We start from the raw sequence: 22,433 nt of genomic DNA on the forward strand, positions 1-22,433 counted from the left end.
CTTCGGAGAAGCCACTTTCACAAGGGTCTGACAGCAAATAGTTAAAATCGCCAATGACGAGGATTTTGGCGGAATTAATAACTAGCCGGGGGATGATATCACCAAACTGTTGGGAGAAAAGAGGCATGTTGTCAGGGGGTCTGTAAACAAGGACGCAAATAAAGGAGAACCTAGGAGAAATACATTTCAGAGTAAGAATATCAGTTTTAGAAAGGATACTGGTTTCCAAAGTGGTAAACTTATATTGGAAGCGGATAATAGCAGCAACCCCCCCGCCTGCTCTACCGACTGCTCTGTTAGTCTGTAAGATATAATAACCAGTCGGGATAGCAGCGAGAATGTCAGGGGTAGAGTCATCATTTAACCAGGTCTTCGAAAGGAGAAGAATATCTATGTTATTGTCATCCAACCTCTGAAATATTTCAAGCTGATGCTTCACCAGCGAACGAGTGTTAAGATAGACTATTAAAGGGAATGTGGTATTGATGGCCCAGCAACTGGTGAAGTAGTAAGAGGATCATTACAGTTAGTGGGGGGCAACAAATCTTGTGTAACTGGGCGGGATCCCAGGGAGCTCAAGATGCCACAATCTCGAGCAGCGCGAATGGCGTAGGGTTGGAGTGGGCCGGAGTGTTGGAGAGTGATGAGATCACTAAAGGAGTAGGTGATACAATGGGCATAGTGGGAGGCTGCAGGACGCGGTCGGCCGCGGACGGGCGCAGACAGGCTTAACTTTGGTGCAACTTCGGCGCGAAGTCGGCGCGCCCGCTGGGATCGTCCGCTGCGCTTCCGCCAGGTCACCATTTTAAGTATCCTGAGGGAAGGGAGGAGCTAGCGCGCTGACCTGCTTCAGCAGCGTGGCAGACACGAAGTAGTCAAGGGCGTGTTGCTCGTTGAATGACCCTCCGCTCGATCGGCACACAGCCGCGGCGGAACGGGGTCAAGAGCAAGGGAAACAGCAGGTAAGTAAAATACAGTTTGAAAAATGCATAAGTGTCGCAAATTCACACCATTGCAATAAAGCAGACTTCATACACGCACGAAGGAGGCTAGCGCAGAGTGAGTATTAAGCAGCCTAACTCGCCGCTATTGTCACAGAGAGTGCGAGAGCCCACCTCTAAAAATAGCCTGGAGCGTTGTAAGAGCTAGCGCGCTGACCTGCGTCAGCAGCGTGGCAGACAGAAAGTAGAGATTGGGACACAGTAGGTGAATTATAATTTGAGTAACGGACGGATATTAGGGGAGAATTAACAGATGCCAGATTTTGAGGGTACTATGGAGCTATAGCAAGAGGCAGCCCTTAGTAGTGCTACGAGGCCATGAAAGTCACAGAAGTGCGTTACACAAAAAGTGAGTAACATAGCCAGCCGTGCACGTTTACCCCCTTCGTTACTCTTTTTTAGATCCCTCCCTCCTGTTTGTATCCAACTTAGAGCACTGTTATCACCATTGAACATAAAAAGGAAAATTAAGAGTGGTCGAAAGAAGGAAAGACAGAACACTAAGATAAATAAGAACAGAGCAAGAAAAGAACAGAGAATGAGAAAATAAAAACAACTGACAAGAGCCAGTAATGGCAGGAACACGGGAAGGAGATTAAAAGAGTTCAAAGAGGAAGAATAAATAAATAAGAAAGAGGGGCAGAAGAGAAGAGGAAGGGGGAAAGGGCACTATGGGAAAGATAAAGGTGTAAATAAATAAAAAAAGGTTAAGATGAAAGAAAACATTGAATACAGAGCATAGGGAACACAGAGAAACAGAGTGGAAAGAATGCAAGGAAAAGACTAAGAAGGTAAGATCAGCGAGCACCACATGGTTGAAGGGGTAATGCTGCGGGTAAGTATCAGGGGTGTAATCTGCAGGTCACTGGTTCACACTTTTGCACAGCGACGCAGATGGTTAATATAGTGACACATGTAGCCTGCTGGTCACTGGTTCTAAACCCAGTCACACAACTCAGTGGGTCACTTCACCTACTGCAGAACACAGATTAAAATACCAGAAAGCACAGTGGGTTCATGCAGCTGACGGTAGTGTGGAACATACTGGTCACCAGTTCCGTTGTTTGTGAGGCAACTAGCTCACAGCAGTACACTAGCTGTGTAGGCTCTGAAACAGAATATATGCCTGTTGCGATTTGTTCGGCATATTCTCCCAGTGCCAGGAATCCCAATACCATTTAAGCCTTGAAAAAGTCACTGCGTGATTTAACACATGTCGGCTGTCATCAATATATTGGAAACTGAAGAACATGAATTTGCGAAACAAAAATGTACTGAAGAATACCTAAACTACGTTTTTCTGCATTAAAGAAAACGTTCTACCTAACGCAAGCCCTTACTGTTTGGACCTCACTTGTTGTTTGCGATTACGCATTGTGTGATATGGTTTTCCTTTTTTCAGGCAGAGAGGTAGACATGGGTAAGAGTGGCTCTCACTGCAGTGCAGCCCGACACAGAAACAAACAGGCAGACACAGAGGTAGACATGGGTAAGGGTGGTTCTCACTGCAGTGCAGCGAGACACAGAAACAAACAGGCTGGCAGAAAGGTAGACACAGGTAAGGGTGGTTCTCACTGCAGTGCAGCCAGACACCGAAACAAACAGGTAGACACAGAGGTAGACACGGGTATGGGTGGCTCTCACTGTTCTCCCGCGGATTGATGCTCAGCCTCGTCTCCAACGGTTTGTCCGGGATGAAGGAGTAGTGGTCAATCAGTTGAATGCTGTATTCCACCTGATTCTTGTCCCCTTGAATGGAAGTCAAAGCCACGTAGTGCCCGAGGTCTCTGCCAGGCTCTATGGGGTCGTAGGTCTTATTTGCCGATCTTAACAAAGAGAAACAAAGGCTCATTGGAGTAAGGTGGCCCATTCCATCGCAAGACAGGGCATCCCAGGCCATGGCACAAGACAAACAATGCTAGTCCATGAGGGTTAGACAAAAGAAGAGGGACTTTTCATCATGGGGTACCTCTGTACATTAGCTCAATCAGGGTGATTCCCTCTGCCTCCGTCTCCAAAAACATGCTAAATCCCACCAAGGGGCGTCAGACATGAAGTTGAAGTAAGTAGAACTGAAAAAAGCACATGCTCCGTATAGAGCTACACAAGAAGCAGAGGGCTGCATCCCCAAAGAGAGGATCTACATTGAGTGGAGGCAGGTTTGAGGCTTCAGGTGGTTGAAGGCACCATTGCAACCTATTTAGACAACATGCACGTTTTATTAACTTTCAAATTCAGAAACTCAACAGAACTCATAATTAGCTGCATGACTATACCAGTAATCTGAGGACCTCGAACCACATTACCAAGCCCTGAAAGCCCTAAACTGGGTCCCACTTCACCAACAAGTCGTTTTTAACACCATTTGCTTAGCCTATAGAGAGTTTGCTGTAAATGCTCAGATTACTTACCAGTAATCTTTAATACACTGAAGTCTAGTCTTCCTTGTCCCAGTACTTGTCAATGAGGAGGGCCTGGCACTCTAGACACCTCTACACCCTCATTCTAGCAAATCTTTCTTTTAAGCAACTTCAAGTTTTCTCTGCAGAATTTTTCGAGTCTTGACTGCAGGGAGGGTATGTTATTACAATAGTATATTTTCCGTTAATTAATAAAAGTAAAAATATACTTGTGTACATAAATCAAACAACATAATATTCCTGGTTTTAGAATGGGTGATGTCTAATGGGTGTAACATACAAACACAATTAAACACCTCCCCCTGGAAATAAGAGGGTTACACCAACTAAGTCCTTCCTGTTAATGCCAAGCAAGAAACCCACACCAATGCCCTCCTCTCCGAGGGCTTGGTGTAGGTGTGGGCACAAGGGAGAGGACTCAGTGTAATAAAGACTAACCATAAGTAATCATAACATTACTAGTTTATTCCTCTTACTCATGTCATTCCTTAACAAGCAGTAAAGATGGCCTTGATTCAACACACAGACAAGGAGTGTGATGCTCAGCGGCGGCTCCTCCGCTAAGGCAGAGGAGTGTCGCCGCACAGGAAAAATAAAATTGATAATAACACAATGTTATGATGTTTCTAAATTGGCTCTGTTTAGGGCTGGGCTTAGCGGCCCAGAGAGCAGGGGGAAGAGTGGTGGACACTTTCTTAGTGGATATGATGGTTTGGTCTGGCTAAACAGTCATACACACTTAGCATGTTCTCAACCCGGCTGTATTGCACAGCCTGGGCGGAGAACATGCACAGGCTCGCAGTCCCTGTTTGAGCGCCGAACCATGGCGCTCAGACCAATCACGACGCTGATGTCAAGATGTCAAGCTGGTGACCGCAGCGTCGTGATTGGCTAGGGGAGTCTGTCTGCATCCTGTTTCCTGCGTCAGATGGGGGAGAGGCAGCGGCAAGCAGGAATGTGTTTTTTTCTTTTTTTTATACACCCCCCCCCCCCACCCCCACCACCACCACCACTACAGCCCCGTAGCAGCTGCTACTTCTGATGATATACGAGAATCCATTGAATGAAGAGATAAAGAAAGACAATGCATTGTATGGCAACTGAGCTCAACACTTGATACCCAAATGCAGCATCAGAAGCAATCACCTAGCCTATAGTCGGTGTTTAATTTTAGGCAGTGCTTTTCAGTGTCTACACCAGCACTTATGACAGCCCGTCACTTGTTGGAACTATTTGTCTAATTTAGAGTTGAGCAGAACGCCAGTTGTTTATTACTTCAGTAGCCATTCTTAAGCTTTGGGGGCCTGGCATAGTCTGAATGGTCACACCCCCCCACCCCCCACTCCATCTCCATGACTGATGTGATAATGAAATACGGGAGGAACCCTCTCATGTGAGACATTAACTGAGACAACTTTAGGGATTACCAGATAGCCTCGCACCGGTTCTGTATACTTTAAGAGTCAGAAACAGTATCTTAATAATTACGTTTAAAAACCATGAGGCGTGTTAGGCACTGGGAAACAATGTCACTTACTTGTGACTAGAATTAAGAAGTCCCACCTAGGAGGCCGAGCATTTTCTTTTATTGCATCTAAGCCTTTCAGTGCCCTCCCATTTCCTGTAACATCCATTTCCTCTCCTGTGGCTCTTAGGAAAAAACCGAAACCCTTCCTATTTACGCAGTGAACTCTCGCCTGTTATCTCCACTGTTAATGTCCCTTCCTGTTTCCCTTACGTAGCGCCAGGACGCCTCTGTGGAGTAACCCTTGTCCTTTTAAAAAACACCAACATAATAACATAATGTGCAGCGAGAGTCCTCTGTTTTGAGAAGATTCTGACTTTAGTTTCTAACAGGCTGTTGGACGAGAACAGTACGAGGCCATATAATACTTTGAGTAATTATTTGGCTACTTATATTGTCACTTTGTATAATAATACCCAGACTATTATACCGATGACTAATTCTTTGCCTTTAGTACCTATTGAAATTGAGGTATCAGTTAATCAGTTTGCTGAATTGATTAACACTTTCCGTGCTTATGACGAGCTCAGCTCGTCATGAGGCACGGTTGTGCTGTGCTCATGACGAGCTGAGCTCGTCATAACCGCTGCAACGCTTGCACACGGGGATAATTTCCCCGCTGTGCTGAACGTTCGAAAACTGGCGTGGTCATGACGAACGGAGCACAGCGGCACCGTGCAGCGTGACGAGCCGAGCTCGTCACAAGCACGGCGGCACCGGGGGCCCCCTCCACCGCCCCGCACAGCAGGTGAATAAGCCCTGCAGCGAAGGGGTTAATATATCAAACGCTTCGAATGCCATAGGCCAGGCCCGATTGTCTGATAATATCCTAAAGCAGGACCCGTTTTGGTGGTCGTGGGTTTTTCCACTGATTGATCATGCTGACTGAGAGGGCACCCCGATATTGAATAACCAGAGAAGGGCACGCTTGTAGCAATTTTAGGTCTGTCTTTAGCCAAGCCCTTTACTTTTTTCTAACATTCTGTACAATATAGACCTGGTAGTATGGGCTTTCGGCCAGCCTTCTTCGTCCATTAGACTTTGTCCATTGATCTTCTGTTGTGTCATTTACATTTGTCTTCTGCCTACTGTACTGTTGTGTAGGTTAGCAAGGACTGAACCCTTTTGGCTCCCGATGGACTCCTTAGAGCTGTTATGTAATGGTTAGAGCGGAATGAATGAAGGTAACTTTAGAATGTTGACTTTGCAGTTCCACGCAAACGAATAAAGATGTGTACTACCAAGCTCCGTGTCTGGGGGGCTCATTGGCGGGTACCCAGGCTGGGGAGGATCCTACACTTACAACATGTGGCACTGGATGAGCCCACTACAACCATTGGCTAATTTCAACTGTGAATGTTGGCATTCTGCCTTTTAACAGGGAAAACATTCACATTCAATGAAGTTCCCTATTGTGCCAGGAACTACTCTGCCAATGTGTGGTTTAAAATATTTTTTGCTTTTAGCAATTTGTTTTTTAGTTTGGAGGGGGCCTGACAGCTTCCCAAACAATAATGTTTGACATACATTATGACAAAATAAGCTGTGACAAAGCCAGCAGGCTGGCGGCCTTACCAATGCATGTTAAGAATAGTGATCTATAAAGCCGGACAATCCTCTTCTTTTAAATTATTATCCAGTATTATGGGTGTCTTTCATAGATTCACATGCCTGAATCATTCCCCGTTGTCGGGGTGGGAATCCCCGGTATATAAAAAGAGTAATGTCATAAAGACATATACATAGCAATAGGCCAGAGGGCTCTCATTAGTGACATATCCATGTCCTTTTGTAAATAGGACCAAACTTTGGCCAAGAGCCAATCAGCTATCACCACCCTCTAGAACCTTCCTGGAAGGAGCCCTAGTCCCTCAGATTTTCTACCGCATGTCGTGCTAAGGGAGTCTTTTCTGAGGTCTGCTCAGTTTTCTTTGTATTTTGGATTTATTTCCACATATTGTCTCCGAATTTTCATTCTGTGAGGAATCTTCTGTTTAGTCATGGCTGATGCTCCAAAAAAGGGACTTTTCAGACCTTGTGCCTCTTGTCACAAAAAGAGGCTTCATGTGGATGACAGGCATGAGGACTGCCTTTACTGTCTATACCCTGACCATTCAGCAAAGGATTGTAAAGTCTGCCGTACTTTTTCAGCCAAAACTCTCAAGGATAAAGAGGGCCGACTGCTAATATGGCTTCAGAGACTCAAGGACAAGGATAAACCAGTCTCTTCAGGTGAGAGTGAGTGTTCCATTAGGAGTATACACTCCACTCCCAAAAGGCCTAGAACGTCATCCCCAGGACCATCTGTGCAGCCACCCCAAAAGAAGACGCCCAAGTCTTCTGAGGTTCGTTCTAAGGCTATTGCTGTGAAGGTTTCTCCACAAGATCCTGCCTTCAAGAAACCTTTGGTGACATCTTCAGTTCTGCCTGTGACAATGTCGACAGCCACTATCTCCACGTCAGTGGCGTCATCTTTAACATCAACGTCGACGACTACTACATTCTCGTTGTCGACGGGTAAGACTGTTCCATCTCTGATTATTATTAAAAAGTCGTCGACGGTGCTACCGTCGACGGGTGCCTCATCGTCGACGAAGTCTAAACCGTCGTCGTCGGAAAAATCATCGACGTCGACGAAAGCCTCATCATCGTCGACGAAATCGTCATCGGCGATAAAGGGCCCATCGTCAACGACCAGTTCATCATCCATGAAGTCCTCGTCGTCGACACCAGCATTGACGGCTTCGTCGATGACGACCCCAACGTCGACGAAGCCGTCAATGACAACACCAGTGTCGACGAAGCCGTCGACGACGATACCAGCGTCGACGAAGCCGTCCACGAAGCAATCCTCGTCAACGACATCATCATCGAAGAAGACACTGTCGACAACGGGGTCTGAGTTTCTTGTCAACGTTCCACCATCGACGACCACTCCATTGACTGGTTCGACGACGGTAGGATCGCCTCCATTGAAGTGTACCTATACGCACTACAGGGTGACTACGCGTACTCTTACACCGGAGTTGACCTCTCCGAGCAGGGTCCAATCATTGCCCCCTGCTCATCTTCTAGATAATGAGGACTCAGATGAGTGCTCCATGTTCCAACAAGCGACAAGCCCATCTGAACTACACGTAAAACTTCATGAAAGCTCAGATTATGAGGAACAAGGACAGGATGATTTGGAGTATGAAGAGGAATTCCAACCTCCACCACCGCCTCAACAACCTATGGTGTGTCTCCCAGCTTCTATAGTAACGGACCTGCAGTTTATCATTGCGGACTACAAACAAAGGTTCCCGTCCACTGCTCCGCCTCCGCCAGTGGTGACACCGCCGGTTGTGGCACCGCCAGTTGTGACACCGCCAGTTGTGACACCACCACCTGGGCCTCGGCCTACTCCTTTGGTCCTTCGACCAGATCCGTCTCCATCGCGTCCTATCCCATCTTCTGATGGGGAAGTCGAAGAAGAGGAGCAATAACGTGAGGAAGGGGAGCTTCAGGACACACAAGATGAATGGGATGAGTATGTGATCCCTGGTCCAGCATCCCCTGTTCAGGCACAAGCGGATTCACCCCCGGAAGACATTGGGGGATTCCACAACATCCTGGAGAGAGCGGCGTTGCGCTTCAAACTCAAAGTAGCTGCAACACCACAGGATTGCTTCCTTTATGATTTCAAAGAGCCATTCCAAAAGGCGGTACGGTCCATTCCCATCATTGATTACATCTGGGAACAAGGGGAGAAAATAATGCAAAACCCTTCATCTCTGGCTCCAGTACTGCCCAGACTGGATAAAAAATATAAAGCTCCTGACACAGCCCCGACTTGCCCTATTGGCCATCCAGATCCAGACTCTGTAATCACCCAGGCAGCGCAACGCAGGTCAAAAAATCCCTCGGCTGCATTGGCTGGGCCACCAGATAAGGAAGGCCGAAAGCTAGACAACATAGGGAAGAGGTTTTCGTCCATGTCAGCTTTAACGGTTCGTGCAGCAAACTCTTTAGCACTGTTGGGACGGTACAACCGTCAAATGTGGGCGGATATCGCTCCATACTTGGATTCGCTTCAAGAGGAGCAGAAAGAAGAGGTGAAGAAGATTCTTCTTGAAGGCGAGCGTTCCGCTTCAGAAATGATCGATGTAGCAATGGATATCGCTTCCACAGGGTTCCGGCAGCTGGCAGGAGCTGCAGTCTTGAGGCGCCAAGGTTGGCTTAAGGCAACATCTTTCCGGCCTGAAATTCAAACCAAGGTATTGGACATGCCGTATGATGGTCAGCTACTTTTTGGACGACACATCGATGAGATGCTACAGGGTATCAAGAAAGATACTGATACCGCAAGAGCTCTTGGTAATCTCCAATACAAGAATCCTTCCTTTCGGGGCTCCAGAGGAAGGGGTCAGTCTTCTAGAGGCACCTATCAGGGGTACAAATCCATGTATGGTTCAAGCCAACAATATAAACCCCAGTACCAGCAAAAGCAGCAGCAAAACCAGTCGTTCTACAACAAATCTTCCTTTCGAGGACAAGGAGGAAAGAAGGACGCAGGCAGAAGGCAATGACTTCTCTCTGCCACAGGTCTCAAGTTTCTCTTCACCTTGCAAAGTTGGCAGGAGAATTTCATCCTTCCTTCACAATTGGCAACATATTACAACAGATCGGTGGGTCCTCCAACTTGTTCAATTTGGACACTCTCTAGAGTTTATGGAAACTCCTCCTCAAAAGCCGCCAATCCCAATGCGTCACAAAAATCTACAACTGCTGCAATTGGAACTCTCCCTAATGCTAAAAAAAGGAGCGATCCCCCGGAATCAGAAAGGCAAGGGATTATACTCCCGATTCTTCCTAATTCGAAAGAAGGAGAAAAAATGGAGACCTATATTGGACTTGAGAAACCTCAACCAATACCTCAAAAACAGTCATTCCGTATGGTATCCTTCCAGGAGGTGCTGCAACTCAATGCGAACGACTTTATGGTGTCTTTAGACCTTCAAGACGCATATTTTCATATACCAATCCACAGGAACCACAAACAATTTCTCAGGTTCGAGGTGGCGGGCAAGCACTACCAGTTTCGAGTATTGCCTTTCGGCCTAAAGTCGGCGCCACACATTGTTACCAAATTTCTATCTCCAGTAGCAGCATACCTCCGCCAACAACATCACCAGGTCTTCCCGTACTTAGACGACTGGCTTGTCAAGGCACCTACTCGCGCAGGCGTGACCAAGTCCTCCAACGCCTGTCTTCAGCTCTTCAATGGTCTGGGCCTTACTCTCAACGAGGAAAAATCAGTCCTTCAGCCGTCCCAGTGTCTCACTTTCCTCGGAGCTGTCCTAGATACTGCTCAGAGAAAGGCTTTCCCTTCACAGGAACGTCAGATGAAACTACGGACCTTGGCCGCCCGGATTCAATCCAAAAAGTCCATCACCGTGCGCCTGTACAAGTCCTTGTTAGGGATGATGTCCTCGAACATCCTGTTGGTCCCACACTGCCGCCTTCGTATGCGTCCACTTCAGGAGGCGCTATCAGCTCAGTGGATTCAATGCAGGGGATCCTTCGACGATGTCATCCGGATAACTCCTACCATGATCCAGGCTCTGAACTGGTGGCTTCATCCACAAAATCTATGGCGAGGCCTTTCGTTCATACTTCCAATCTCGCCACATGTGATAACTACAGATGCGTCCTTGGAAGGTTGGGGGGCGTTCCTTCAGGACCTTCAAATCAACCGGCAGTGGTCCCTGACAGAGAAGCAACTGCACATAAACCTCCTCGAGTTAAGGGCAGTTTACCTGGCATTAAAAGCGTTCCTGCCCAGGATCAGAGATTCCCCAGTGCTTGTGAGAACAGACAACACCACCACAATGCACTATCTGAACAAACAAGGGGGAACACGCTCTCTGTCGTCTCAAGAATCTCAAAAAATTTGGAAATGGCTTCTTCAACACAACATTTCCCTTCGGGCGGAGTACGTCCCAGGGACGGACAATGTCCTGGCGGACTCTTTGAGCAGGCAACGTTCCGTGTGCCACGATTGGGAGCTGGATCATCAACTTCTCAGCTCTGTATTCGCCCGATGGGGCAGGCCTCATCTGGACCTATTTGCGACACAACGCAAAATGCCAACATCACGCAAGCTGGCATCCCCAGAAGGGATCACTGGGGAATGCATTTTCGATCGGATGGTGCAACATCTTTGCGTACGCATTTCCTCCATTTCCCCTGATTCCCAGGGTCCTCCGGAAACTGAAGGCAGAGCATTGCACCCTGATTTTAATAGCACCAGCGTGGCCGCGCCAACACTGGTTTACGGAGCTTCATCTCCTGTCGCTGGAACCGCCAATTCTATTCAAGCCTTGCCCGACTCTCCTTACAATGAACCAAGGGCAAGTCCAGCATCTGGATCCAGCATCTCTCAGATTGTCGGCTTGGCTCCTGAGTTCAGAGAGTTTCAACACCTAGACATTCCTCAAGAACGCAGGGCAGTCTTAGCCCGGGCTCGCGAGGACAGTACCAACAAGATGTATTCTCTAAAGTGGAATAGACTGGTTAAGCAATTTTTAAAAGGCCTGTTTAGGACATTCCCTCCGGTGCGAGCTTTACCACCAACCTGGCAATTAAACATTGCACTTGCTCAACTGATGAAACATCCCTTTGAGCCAATACACAGAGCCAACATCAAATACCTGTCTTGGAAAACTGCTCTCTTGCTAGCCCTCACATCAGCAAGGCGTGTAAGTGAGCTGCAAGCCTTCTCTATTCAGGATCCGTTCTTGCAATTCAAACAGGACAGAGTTATCCTACGGACCAACCCTAAATTCATCCCAAAGGTTCCATCTAATTTTCACCTGAATTAACCTATAGTCTTGCGGACTTTCTTCTCAAATCCACTTTCCGCAGCAGAGAGGTCTCTCCACTCTTTAGACCTCAAGCGCTGTCTGAAGTTCTACATTCACCGAACAGAGCAGTTTCGGAAATCCAACCAACTTTTTGTCGCCTTCAGCAGGCCCAGAAAGGGTCTTCCTTTGACTAAGCAGAGCATTTCTCGTTGGATCTCTGCCGCCATTACGTTCTGCCATCAACAGGCAGGTCATCCTCTGCATTCTAAAGTTCGAGCTTATTCAACCAGAGCTGTCTCCACTTCAATGGCGCTCTTCGCAGGAGTGCCTCTTATCGACATATGCAGAGCGGAGATGTGGAAGACACCACATACGTTCACCAGGCACTACTGCTTGGATTCTGAACTTATGAAAGATGCAGCAGTGGGTCAAGCTGTGCTCCGTCATCTATTTCACTAGAGGTGAGCCTTCTTTCTTTATTTCACCTTCCTACTGCCTACTTGCACATTTCTCTTGCATATTGTTTTTGGTACTTGTTATATTTCACAAATGGTATTCTTATATTGTGTGCTTTTACATGTTGTACCATACGAAATGTGCTGGTTATTGCTTGCTACTCTGATTCAGGCATGTGAATCTATGAAAGATACCCATAATACTGGATAAGAAATGCATTACTTACCTGTAACTGTAGTTATCCAGTATTGGTATCTTTCATAGATTCACATGCAACCCACCCACCTCCCCTGGAAGGGCTCACCTTGGTCCTCTCAGTAGGTACTACTTAGCACTGTGCTTACGAAAATCTGAGGGACTAGGGCTCCTTCCAGGAAGGTTCTAGAGGGTGTTGATAGCTGTTTGGCTATTGGCCAAAGTTTTTACAAAAGGACATGGATATGTTACTAATGAGAGGCCTCTGGCCTATTGCTATGTATATATCTTTATGACATTACTCTTTTTAAATACCGGGGACTTCCACCCCGACGACAGGGAATGATTTAGGCATGTGAATCTATGAAAGATACCAATACTGGATAACTGCAGTTACAGGTAAGTAACACATTTCGTCTACAAGATTCTGTAGGAAGCTGGCTCTGTATATACTATACCAAAATGAGGTATAGTGTGCACAGAGTCCAGTGGAACCCCAAAGGTAGGCAGAGATAAAAATAGATAGCACATTACTCTCTATTTGTGGTAGTGTGGGCAAGCAGTAAGGCTTGATCAGAGGGTAGTGTTAAGCATTTGTTGTACACACTCAATCAGCAAATGATGTTACACACTCAAAGACTGAACTCAGGCCAATTTGATTTGTATAAAAATATAATTTAGTTGTATTTATTTTCTAGAACCTAGCAAGCCTGGCACAGGTAAGTGAAATAAATGCTTTGTTGAATCTTATGCAGTGTTTTACAATTGAATGCAGGTTCAAATGCTGTTGGTTGAAATACAGGTAAGTCAATGTGTCGAAATTACTTTTCAGTTACTTTGTACGTTACTTTTTAGTTTACTTTTTAAGTTACTTTTGCTAATCAGTGTGATATGCCTAGATATCACAATGAGACGTCTCCTAGACAAAAGGTAAGTTAATCAGTTTTTATACTGTTGCAGTTTTTCACATTTCCATACAAACCAACTCCACACTTGGAGCAATTTTCAAGAAAAGCAGTCAATGCAATCCTATGGAAGGAAATTGAGTTACCGGTGTGAAGGTAAGTACCAGTTTGTGGCCAGAGAGGTGCCAATTGGAGTTGGTATTCAGGGGTTAGAACCAGGGTTCCCCCAGGGTCGAGGATGCACTGTCAAAGCACCCTCAGCGGCACTAGGGTGTAGATTGTGGCAACAAAGCTCCTGGTATTAGGCTTGAGGCAAAGGGGGATCTGAGTTAGCATCCAAAGTACACCCGCAGGGGCAGCTGGGTGCAGGGTGCTGTTTTGGCATTGGGTGCCCTGTTGTTTTCAATGGGAGTTGTGGGTTTTGGATTTTGGCTGCAGGTTCGATCCAGGAAGACTTCCGGGAGGAACCAACAGCTGGGAAGGTAAGTTGGAGGGCTCGGGGATGTAGGTACACAGCGGGTTCTCTTCTCCAGGGCACAGGGTAGCGGGCTGCAGGGGTGTCTATTGAGGTCGGATTTCACCTTATGGGCCACTTGCGGTTGGGGGGGTCTCTGTGTATAGGCTGCAGTCGACGTTGAGGAGTCCTGGGGAGGTCAACCCATGGTGGACTCGGACTCTGGAGCACTGGGGGATCTTGCTGGGGCCAGTGGACCACTGGGACTCGGGCCTTAGGCGTCGGGTACAGTGGTGGTTCCAGGAATCGGGTTTCTTTGTCTTCAGCAGACTCAGATTCTTTCTTTGCTGCTTCTTTTGAACAGAGCTGCTCTTCACAGGAGATCCAGTCTTTGTGAAAGGCAGTCAGTCTTCCCAGGGGTTCTTGAGGTCGCTGGCTGCAGGACAGGGCGGCTTTTGGCGCAGGATCTCTGGAAACTGCAGACGGACCGTGAGGGCTGGGGCCAAGTCAGTTCTTCTCCACAGTCTCCTCTGCTGAGCGGTTGTCCTTCTTCTTTGTAGGTTGCGGGAATTTGTCTTCTTGATTCGGGGCTGCTCCCTAAAAACTGTATTTGGGGGGCGTTTTAGTGGTCTCGAGGTCTGTAGCCAATGGACTACTGACCTTAGGGTGACTACACCCTTGGTGGGCTCACCCCACATGGGGGAGTGGGCACAATCCCTAATCCTGATTGGGGAATGCCTGCCATCTGCAAGGTGGCGGGCACTGAAGAGTGGGCTTCACCACGCCTCCCCCACCTGAGGGGTGGGGTTGGCAGAGGTGGGCTCACCTTCTTGTCTGGCTAATTTTTCCTGCCTTTCTTCCCTCCGAAAAGGAGGGGAGTCAGGAAGGGGGCTTGCTCCTGGTAGCAGGTGAGGCTGGGGTCGCATTACAAAGGCTGCAAGGCCTTTGACGCTCCCCTGCCACAGATGGCTCTTCCTGGCCTGGGGGAGGTGGGAACCCCTCCGCCCAGGAAAGGCTTTGTTTCTGGGCTCAGGGAGCGAAGGCTCCCACCCCAGGGGTCCAGAAACATGTCTCATGGTGGCAGGCTGGGGTGTACCAGTCAGGGAACCCATCAGAGGCTAGTCGTTTTTCAGGAGCATCTCTAAGATGCCCTCTGAGTGCATGTTTCATTAAATCTCATACTGGCATCAATGTGGGGTTAATGTGCTGAGAAGTTTGATCCCAAACTTCCCAGTTTTCAGTAAAGTCAATATGGTGCTGTGGAGTTTGTGATGACAAACTCCCAGCAACATATTCTCTTAATGGCATTACTACACTTACGATGTCTAAGAATTGGTCTAGACACTGTAGGGGGGTACAGGGCTCATGCACCTGTACCCTCACCACTGGTATAGTGCACCCAGCTAGAGGGATGGCTGGCCTATACCAGGGCAGTGGGTAGTAGCCATGGCACACAGGGATGTGTGCCATGTCGACTCTTCACTTTGTTCTGCACCAAAAACTTGCAGCCTGCAATGGCAGTGTGTGTGTGTGTGTGTGTGTGTGTGTAAAGGTACAGGGCCTCTAAGGGTGGCACAATAAGTGCTGCAGCCCTTAGAGGCCTTCCCTGGCCACTGTGCCCTTGGAACCCATAGTACCGTTTACAAGGGACTGGCGTGGCCAGAGAGGTGCCAATTGGGGTTATAAGGTACAGTTTTGGGAAAGAACATAGGCCCTGGGAACCAGATTGGCAGGGACCCAGGACACATAGAGTCAAAGTGCATCATTTATCTGGCAAAAAGTGTGGGGTTACTGTAATAGAAACCAAGCTTCCTACAGATTCTCTGAGTGAAAATACAAACCTGGATCGATTCTAATTCGGTCCGTCATATTACCAGCATCTGATTTCAACAGGAGTTATCAACGTTGCACAGTGGCGTTTCACATAGCCATTTTGCGAGTCATGCCTTGGAGCCAGAAAGGTTGCCTCTTCATTGGCTGTTACAGATTTATTCAAGAGCTGTAGATTTTCTTAATCATACCTGGATATAACAAAAGTTACTCACTTTTGCACCGCCTAGAGAAATCCGTTATATATGTGCAAGGATACATTTAAACACCTAAATCCCTATTCCAAAATCGAATGATCCCACTTTAGCCCCAAGGGTTCTATCCTATTTGGATGTTGGACATGTCTGTGTCTTGGCTCCCACTCTATTTGAGTGACCTCAATCTGGCTCTTGAACGAAACTGAGATTTTGTTCCCAATTTGATGAGGTTTAGGATGGAAACTGTAACCTACGTCGATGAGTTGCTGCTATGTGATGAGGCAGTTGTAGGTTTATAGCGTGTGTTAGACATTTTGCTAAGCTACTCTAGGGTTAACAATTTAAAAATCAACAGTCATACCACAATATTTGGAAATAGCACATTTAAGGGGAAGTGGTTTACAAATGGGATGTCACTGGTGGGGCTTACTTTCTGTAAATATGTTGGCATTTTGTTAGATATTCAACTGTATGGAGGCTGTTATTGAAGCTTAGAGGCGCTCATTTCAAAAGGTAGGTAAGGGCATGCGTAGGCTTAACCAATTATATGTCAATTGCACTTCACAACCATTGATTACTGATTACGACTTAAATGTGTGGGTGGTGTTATCAAATATCATCAACCCCTAAATGAGTAAGATGCCCTTAAAGGGGGTCCGTGGGGAGTCTGGAAGACCCTGGAACAGGGCACTTATACCACCCAGATGCTGTGGCATGAGAGCTTGAACAAAGGTTCTGAAGTTGCTCTTTGACCAGCATGATTTCACTTTCATTTGTGGAGAAGCTGGTACCAGGGTATTTTGATTTTCTTGGTGATGCATTCCTTGAGGGTGAATAATATATTAAACATGAGAAACATCCCTGAAGCAATAAGGGAATGCTGTAAAATATAACATAAATAGTATACTTTCCCTAAATAGACACTCCAGTGAAATGATCTGGGTTGAAACAGAGCCCTAAATATAATGCAGAAAATCCACACAAAACATTAAAAAAAATTATAACAATGATTTATTCCTAAAATATTTTGAGGCAAAAGGAATTCAATATCCATTCCCAACAACCAGAGCAAACTTGTACCTCCTATGACTAAATTGTCACATGTTTTTTTTTAAATAGTGGTTCCATCCAAGTTTCGGACCCAGCTGTACTTAAAAACTGTCTTGACAGGGAACCTATCAGATCCTATATATTTTTTTCTTTACAGGCAAAAACGCAAATCAATTTCCCGGTGGCGATATCTCAAAAACGGCAGTAAAAACTACGAGAATCCAAGTCAGTGAGGTAGCTTCTGATTACATTTCACTTGTTTTACATAATTTACACTTCCAAGATATTTTTCCTTTTCCAGGATGTTTTTTGTTTGTTATTAATCTTGTATTGTGTGTTGTCAGAACTGGGCCATCTTAAGCTGATATTGTGAGTGCAGGTTGTGTGCAGGTGTTTATAATGGGCCACGATTGAGAGCTCTAGAAATGAGGCTGAAGGCAGGTTCCTACATTGCCGGTCATTGAGTCATAAAGATGTTTAGAATACATGACCATCCAGTTCATGGCTTCTCAGCAGAGCACATAGAGCAATGGTGGACATGTGCCAGTTGTAATTGTGATTCTATTCAAAAGCAGGTGAAGGAGGTACAAAGTTGAAATATTGACATACCGAGATAGGATTCCTAGTTACACTTCTGTGGGTACGTCCCTTTTACCAACCCCCACCTCATGTTTTAAATTCCACGTAAAGCTCTAGATTCTGTAACATATACATCAATGCATAGCAGTAAATTTCATATTCACCCAGAAGGAACTTTACATCTTGTTAACAGTAATCCCAAAACTCTGATACAGAATTTTACTGGTATTATAAGGTTGTGTAATTTCATCTGTTTCCGAGGGCAAATTCCAATAATAATTTCAAGTTGAATTTTCAGCAACTCAAAGGAGATTTATGCACCTACAGTCGCATATAGTGCATGAGAAAAAGCACGTCACCAGGGTCATCAATACAACTGTGGGTCCCAATCTATCAAGAGATGCACCTTAAACTCAAAGAACATAGTTCTCCATGAAGATTCAAATCCAAAAGCGGATCCTTCATGTTTCGAACTCTTCAATCAATGTACAGAGAATTGGATGAGGTGGGAGTACACTCCTTAGTGTCTTCCATACAGTTGTTTCTGAATTCATAAATTTCCCAAATAGCCTCCCACTCAATGAAAAGTATTTTAGAAGTAATTAATTGTTATAACAGTTAAAATAAAACAAAAAGCTTTATGTCAATTTGTGCCTTGTACATTTTGCATTGTTTCAACCATATAATTTCTCAAGAGTCCCTGTTTGGAGACAGTAATGCATTTATTTATTTCAGTGGCGGTTCCTCCACTAGAGTAGAGAAGCCCCGCCCTACTACTTTTAAGCAGTGCGAAGAAGAAACATAAAATGATAATAACTTTAAGGTATTATCATTTGATGCTTTGGGCTGCTTTGCGTGTGAGAGGATGGGTGGGGCTGCTCTGCTCTCGGAGCAAGGGAGGAGTGGTTATCCCACTCTTAAGTGCACAATGACTGTTTGGTCGGACCTCTCGGGCCGCCCAAACCAGTCATGCGCCCTTTCCCCGTTCTCTATGCAGGCTGCATTACAGCCTGCGGGGAGAACAAGCCCAGGCCCCATTCCCTGGTTGAGTGTTGAACTAGGATGCTCAAAACCAATCCCAGCGCTGCACTGCAGCGTTGTGATTGGCCAGTGGATCCTGCTTCCTGTTCCACGACTTCTATGACTAGAGCAGGAGCAGAGACGCGGGAGCCGGCTCAAAAGTAAGTTTATTTTTACTTCATGTTTTTATTTAAATATGCACGACCCCACCCTCACGCGAAGTCCCCCCAAGACCCCTCTGCGTGCCCACCTCCTGCTCGCACTGCCACCCGAGAAGCCAGGCCGGCCGCCACTGGTTTATTTGAGGGTGTGGCCAGTGCCGAGGGTAAATGGGAGTAACTTGGCTTTGTGTGATAGTTGAGGTTCTAATTCGTCAAGGTTCATGTCATTGAGACAGGTTGATTAGCTGACGCTTGCTGCTCTTGGCAAACAGAATTCTGTTTTGGTGGAGCTAAGCTTCAAGTAGGTGCTGGACTTCAGAGCTGTTTATTGGCTTTAGAATTGACTCTCCAATGGCAATTTACATTGACTCAAAAACCTGGAGACATCATTAGGTACCCATTTTCTAAAGGGAAGTCTGTATTACGTGGTTAATAAATTTGGATTTATTGAATCTTTTCTATGCTTCTCACCAAAGTATGTTTGAATCGCAAGATAAGATGACTATTCTTCAAGTGTCAATCAAGGCTGATATTTCTTCATTGTTTAAAAATAATTATTATTCTAAATACTGTGTAGGTGGTTGTCGTCTCTGTATGCCTGACCAAAATCTATGCAGTCTTTGGCATTCCCAGATCATGTGCAAGAGAGTGCCCTACCTGCCACACCTCCTTTGGCAACAATCTGTCGGTTGTTCCCATTGCATACAGTTGTGGTTGTGTGTAATAGGCCCTGTGTAGCAGCTTCAGCTGAACCAGTTAAAAGCTAGCTTGAATATCTACTTCCCTGGGGTATTGACATGCCCCACCTCATTCGTCAACCTCCATTCTGCCCAGGTCCATTTCCCATTTCTTTCTTCGCTTCTGCAGGGAGGGTTGACAGTGTACCAGGAGTGAGGTGCAGATCTGGGATATGGCGTATCTCTGGCCAGTACCCTGTGTTCCAGTGGGTTCTCCTCCTCTAATTCCTGGGTGCAGTAGATTTCCCTAATTTGCATGTGACTTAGGAATTGATCCCTAGATAGGTCATATTGGCCCTGTAACTCCTGGAAAGTCAGCTGTCTGCAGTCTCATTTTGGGTCACTGAGCTTTGATTTGCCCAGTATGTCCCACTGCTGGTGTCCCGCCACCCTTCGTTATTCCGCTAGAGCACTGGACTCCCACATTGGTGTCACCAGGGTCAACTTGTCTGCCCAACCTATTTTCCATAGTGCACGTTGGCAGATCCGGACCACAGCATCTTTGGGCTATGGAAGGTGTGTGACCTAGTTTGGCCCATTTAGTTGCTCTTCGTAGCCCTGTGGGTCCATTGCCTGTTGGTCTGCCAATAGGGAGAGTTCCCCCTGGTCCGCTAATGACCAGTCATTAACTACTAACAATGGGGCTACCCAGTAATAGAGGCACAGTGCAGGAAGTGCACTTCCCCCATTCATCGGTTGCCTGGTCAAGGTGGAGAGAGCTTTATGGGGATTGCTCCCTTTCCAGAGCAGGTTTCTCATCTCAGTATCTACTTAAATGAAGGAGTGGTAAGGGACCTTGACTGTCGGGTTTTGATAGACATAGGGGAACCAGTAGTGAGAGGTGATGTCAGTGCTCCACATCCTTGCGAAAATCTGTCTTGATCTGACCCAGGCTTCTCTTGTGGAATAAGTTCCAGTCATTGATCGTGAAGATACCCAAGTAAGTAAACCTCGTCTCCTCCCATATCAGTGGACCAGACTGCACTATCTGTTGTTGCCAGGATGTGATGGGGTATAATATTGATTTCACCCAATTAATCCTGATGCCTAAGAAGGAGCAGAAGACCTGCAAAACCACTGGAATCCTTGAAAGGGAATTATCCAGATCAGCAAGATAAAGCAAAATGCCATCGGCTTAGAGGGAGACATCATCCTGCCAGTCTCTGTCCCAGCACAGTCCCCTTAACAGTGCATCTCCCCTGATCCAGGTCGCCAATGGTTCCACAGCCACCACGAACAGCAGGGACAATAGGGGGCATCCTTGACAGGTACCCCTGCTTAGTTCGAACTCCTCTGATAGAGTCCTGCTAACTCCAACTCTCGCCAAAGTAGAGAAGGCGTACCCATACCAGGAAGGAAGGTCCAGAACCCATCCACTCCAAGAGGTTCATAAGATATGCCCGCTACTGGTATTTTTATGACTAACTTTATACAACATATCCCCAACCAGAAGATCTCTTTCCCATCAGGGGGCACACAAGATAAAAAATTGAAGGGAGGGTGAAAGTGGCCATGTAGCATAAGTAATTAAGAACCTCCTCTCGCATGTCATCGCTGAGTCTGTGACCTCAAAAAGTAGCTATGCTTCTGCCCTGTTCCTTGGCCAGCATTGGCCGGATCTGTGTATGTGTCAATGAAAGGGGTTGTGAGTTCAAGTGCCATGCATACCTTGGTGATTCAGAATATCAATTAAAGAGTTAAACTAAATAGGAATCAGTTACATAGACAAAGGTAATTTTGAAAACATGCCGGGATACTTCAGACTCAAGTTGGAGGAGCTTGCTTTCTAATGTCATGGAAACCTTTGTGACCAGAAAAATCCTTGTAACCCATGGTGGTGGCGCTGTATTGAATATATTATTTTTATCAAAGAGGCCCACCAGGTCTCAAATACAGTTTGGGGGTCAACAACTTAAGAAAGGCCCCTTCCCGCGGAGTTCAAAGAGAACACTGCTCCTAAAGCAGCCGCTCTACAGATCAGCATCTCTCTCTCCTCTTGCTAGGCTTTCCTTCCCCTTTTCACAGGAAACTTCTGGTGAGGTCTTATAATCTGCTGAAGACAGATAAGAGGACCGGAAAGGTGGGGAATCACTTGGGCACACTAAAACATGCACCCATCAGAGGCTACCATCGCTGTGCCCATCAGAGATGCCACAAACAGCTGTGAACATCAAAGACTACTAAACTCTCATGTCTTCAAAGACTTTGGGTGAGATGCACAGACCTCCATATCTTGTGTGACTGTCGGATACCTCTAAACCTTCTGTGATTATCAGAGACTGCGTAAACTCTATTGTGTTATCAAAGTCCATTTAACGTTTGAGATCATCAGAGATGAGCCACTATCTATGAGAATCAGAGACACCTAAGGTAAACAGTCAAAATATTGAGTAAAAAATATCGAATGGACATAATATTGAGTTCAAAATATAGAATGGACAAAATATTGAATGGACAGAATATAGACATCAAAAATATCATTTTTGAGGTAAGTAATGTAATATCGAATGTTAAAAATATAGAAAGTTAAAATATCGAATTATATAATATAGGTTATTAAAATTATCGAATTTTTAATAATATCGATTTTTTTATAGTGTTTTTTATGTTATATGTGAAAAGTGTGTATTTATGTTATAATTTATTTTAATTAATGCATTTTGTTTTTTTTATTTTTGCGTAATTTAATTCTGTAGCTGGTTGTGGGTTTATAGGGGAATAGGGTGGGAAGTAATTTAATTAAAATTAATTAAATATGTAAATGTATTTATTGGTATTCATTTTTAATTAATTGTTAATTAATTTATATTTGGTAACTAATTACATTTTAATTGGCAATTAATTTTAATTAATTGATTAATTGCTAATTATGTTAATTTTACTAATTTATTTTCTGCAGCAGGTTGTGTTTATAGGGGAATTGGGGGGGAAGTAATTTATTTATAATTAATGAAATATGTTAAATTATTTATTGGTATTTATTTGGAATTAATTGTTAATTAAGTTTTTTATGGGTAATTAATTACATTTTAATTGCCAAATAATTTTATTTAATTGA

At 45.5% G+C, this 22,433-nt stretch overlaps 1 protein-coding gene across 1 annotated transcript in view; it reads right to left on the bottom strand.

Moving 5' to 3' along the window:
- CSF2RB (colony stimulating factor 2 receptor subunit beta) overlaps window positions 1–22,433 on the bottom strand; it is a 182,072-nt gene that overhangs the window by 132,277 nt on the left and 27,362 nt on the right. Inside the window, exon 4 of the mRNA XM_086963204.1 lies at window positions 2,646–2,827. Within this exon, the coding sequence (XP_086819330.1) occupies window positions 2,646–2,827 (182 nt within the window). The remainder of the gene's footprint in view (window positions 1–2,645; window positions 2,828–22,433) is intronic.

Source organism: Lissotriton vulgaris, chromosome 1_1 (assembly GCF_964263255.1).
Source record: "Lissotriton vulgaris chromosome 1_1, aLisVul1.2, whole genome shotgun sequence".
NCBI classification, from domain to species: Eukaryota; Metazoa; Chordata; class Amphibia; order Caudata; family Salamandridae; genus Lissotriton; species Lissotriton vulgaris.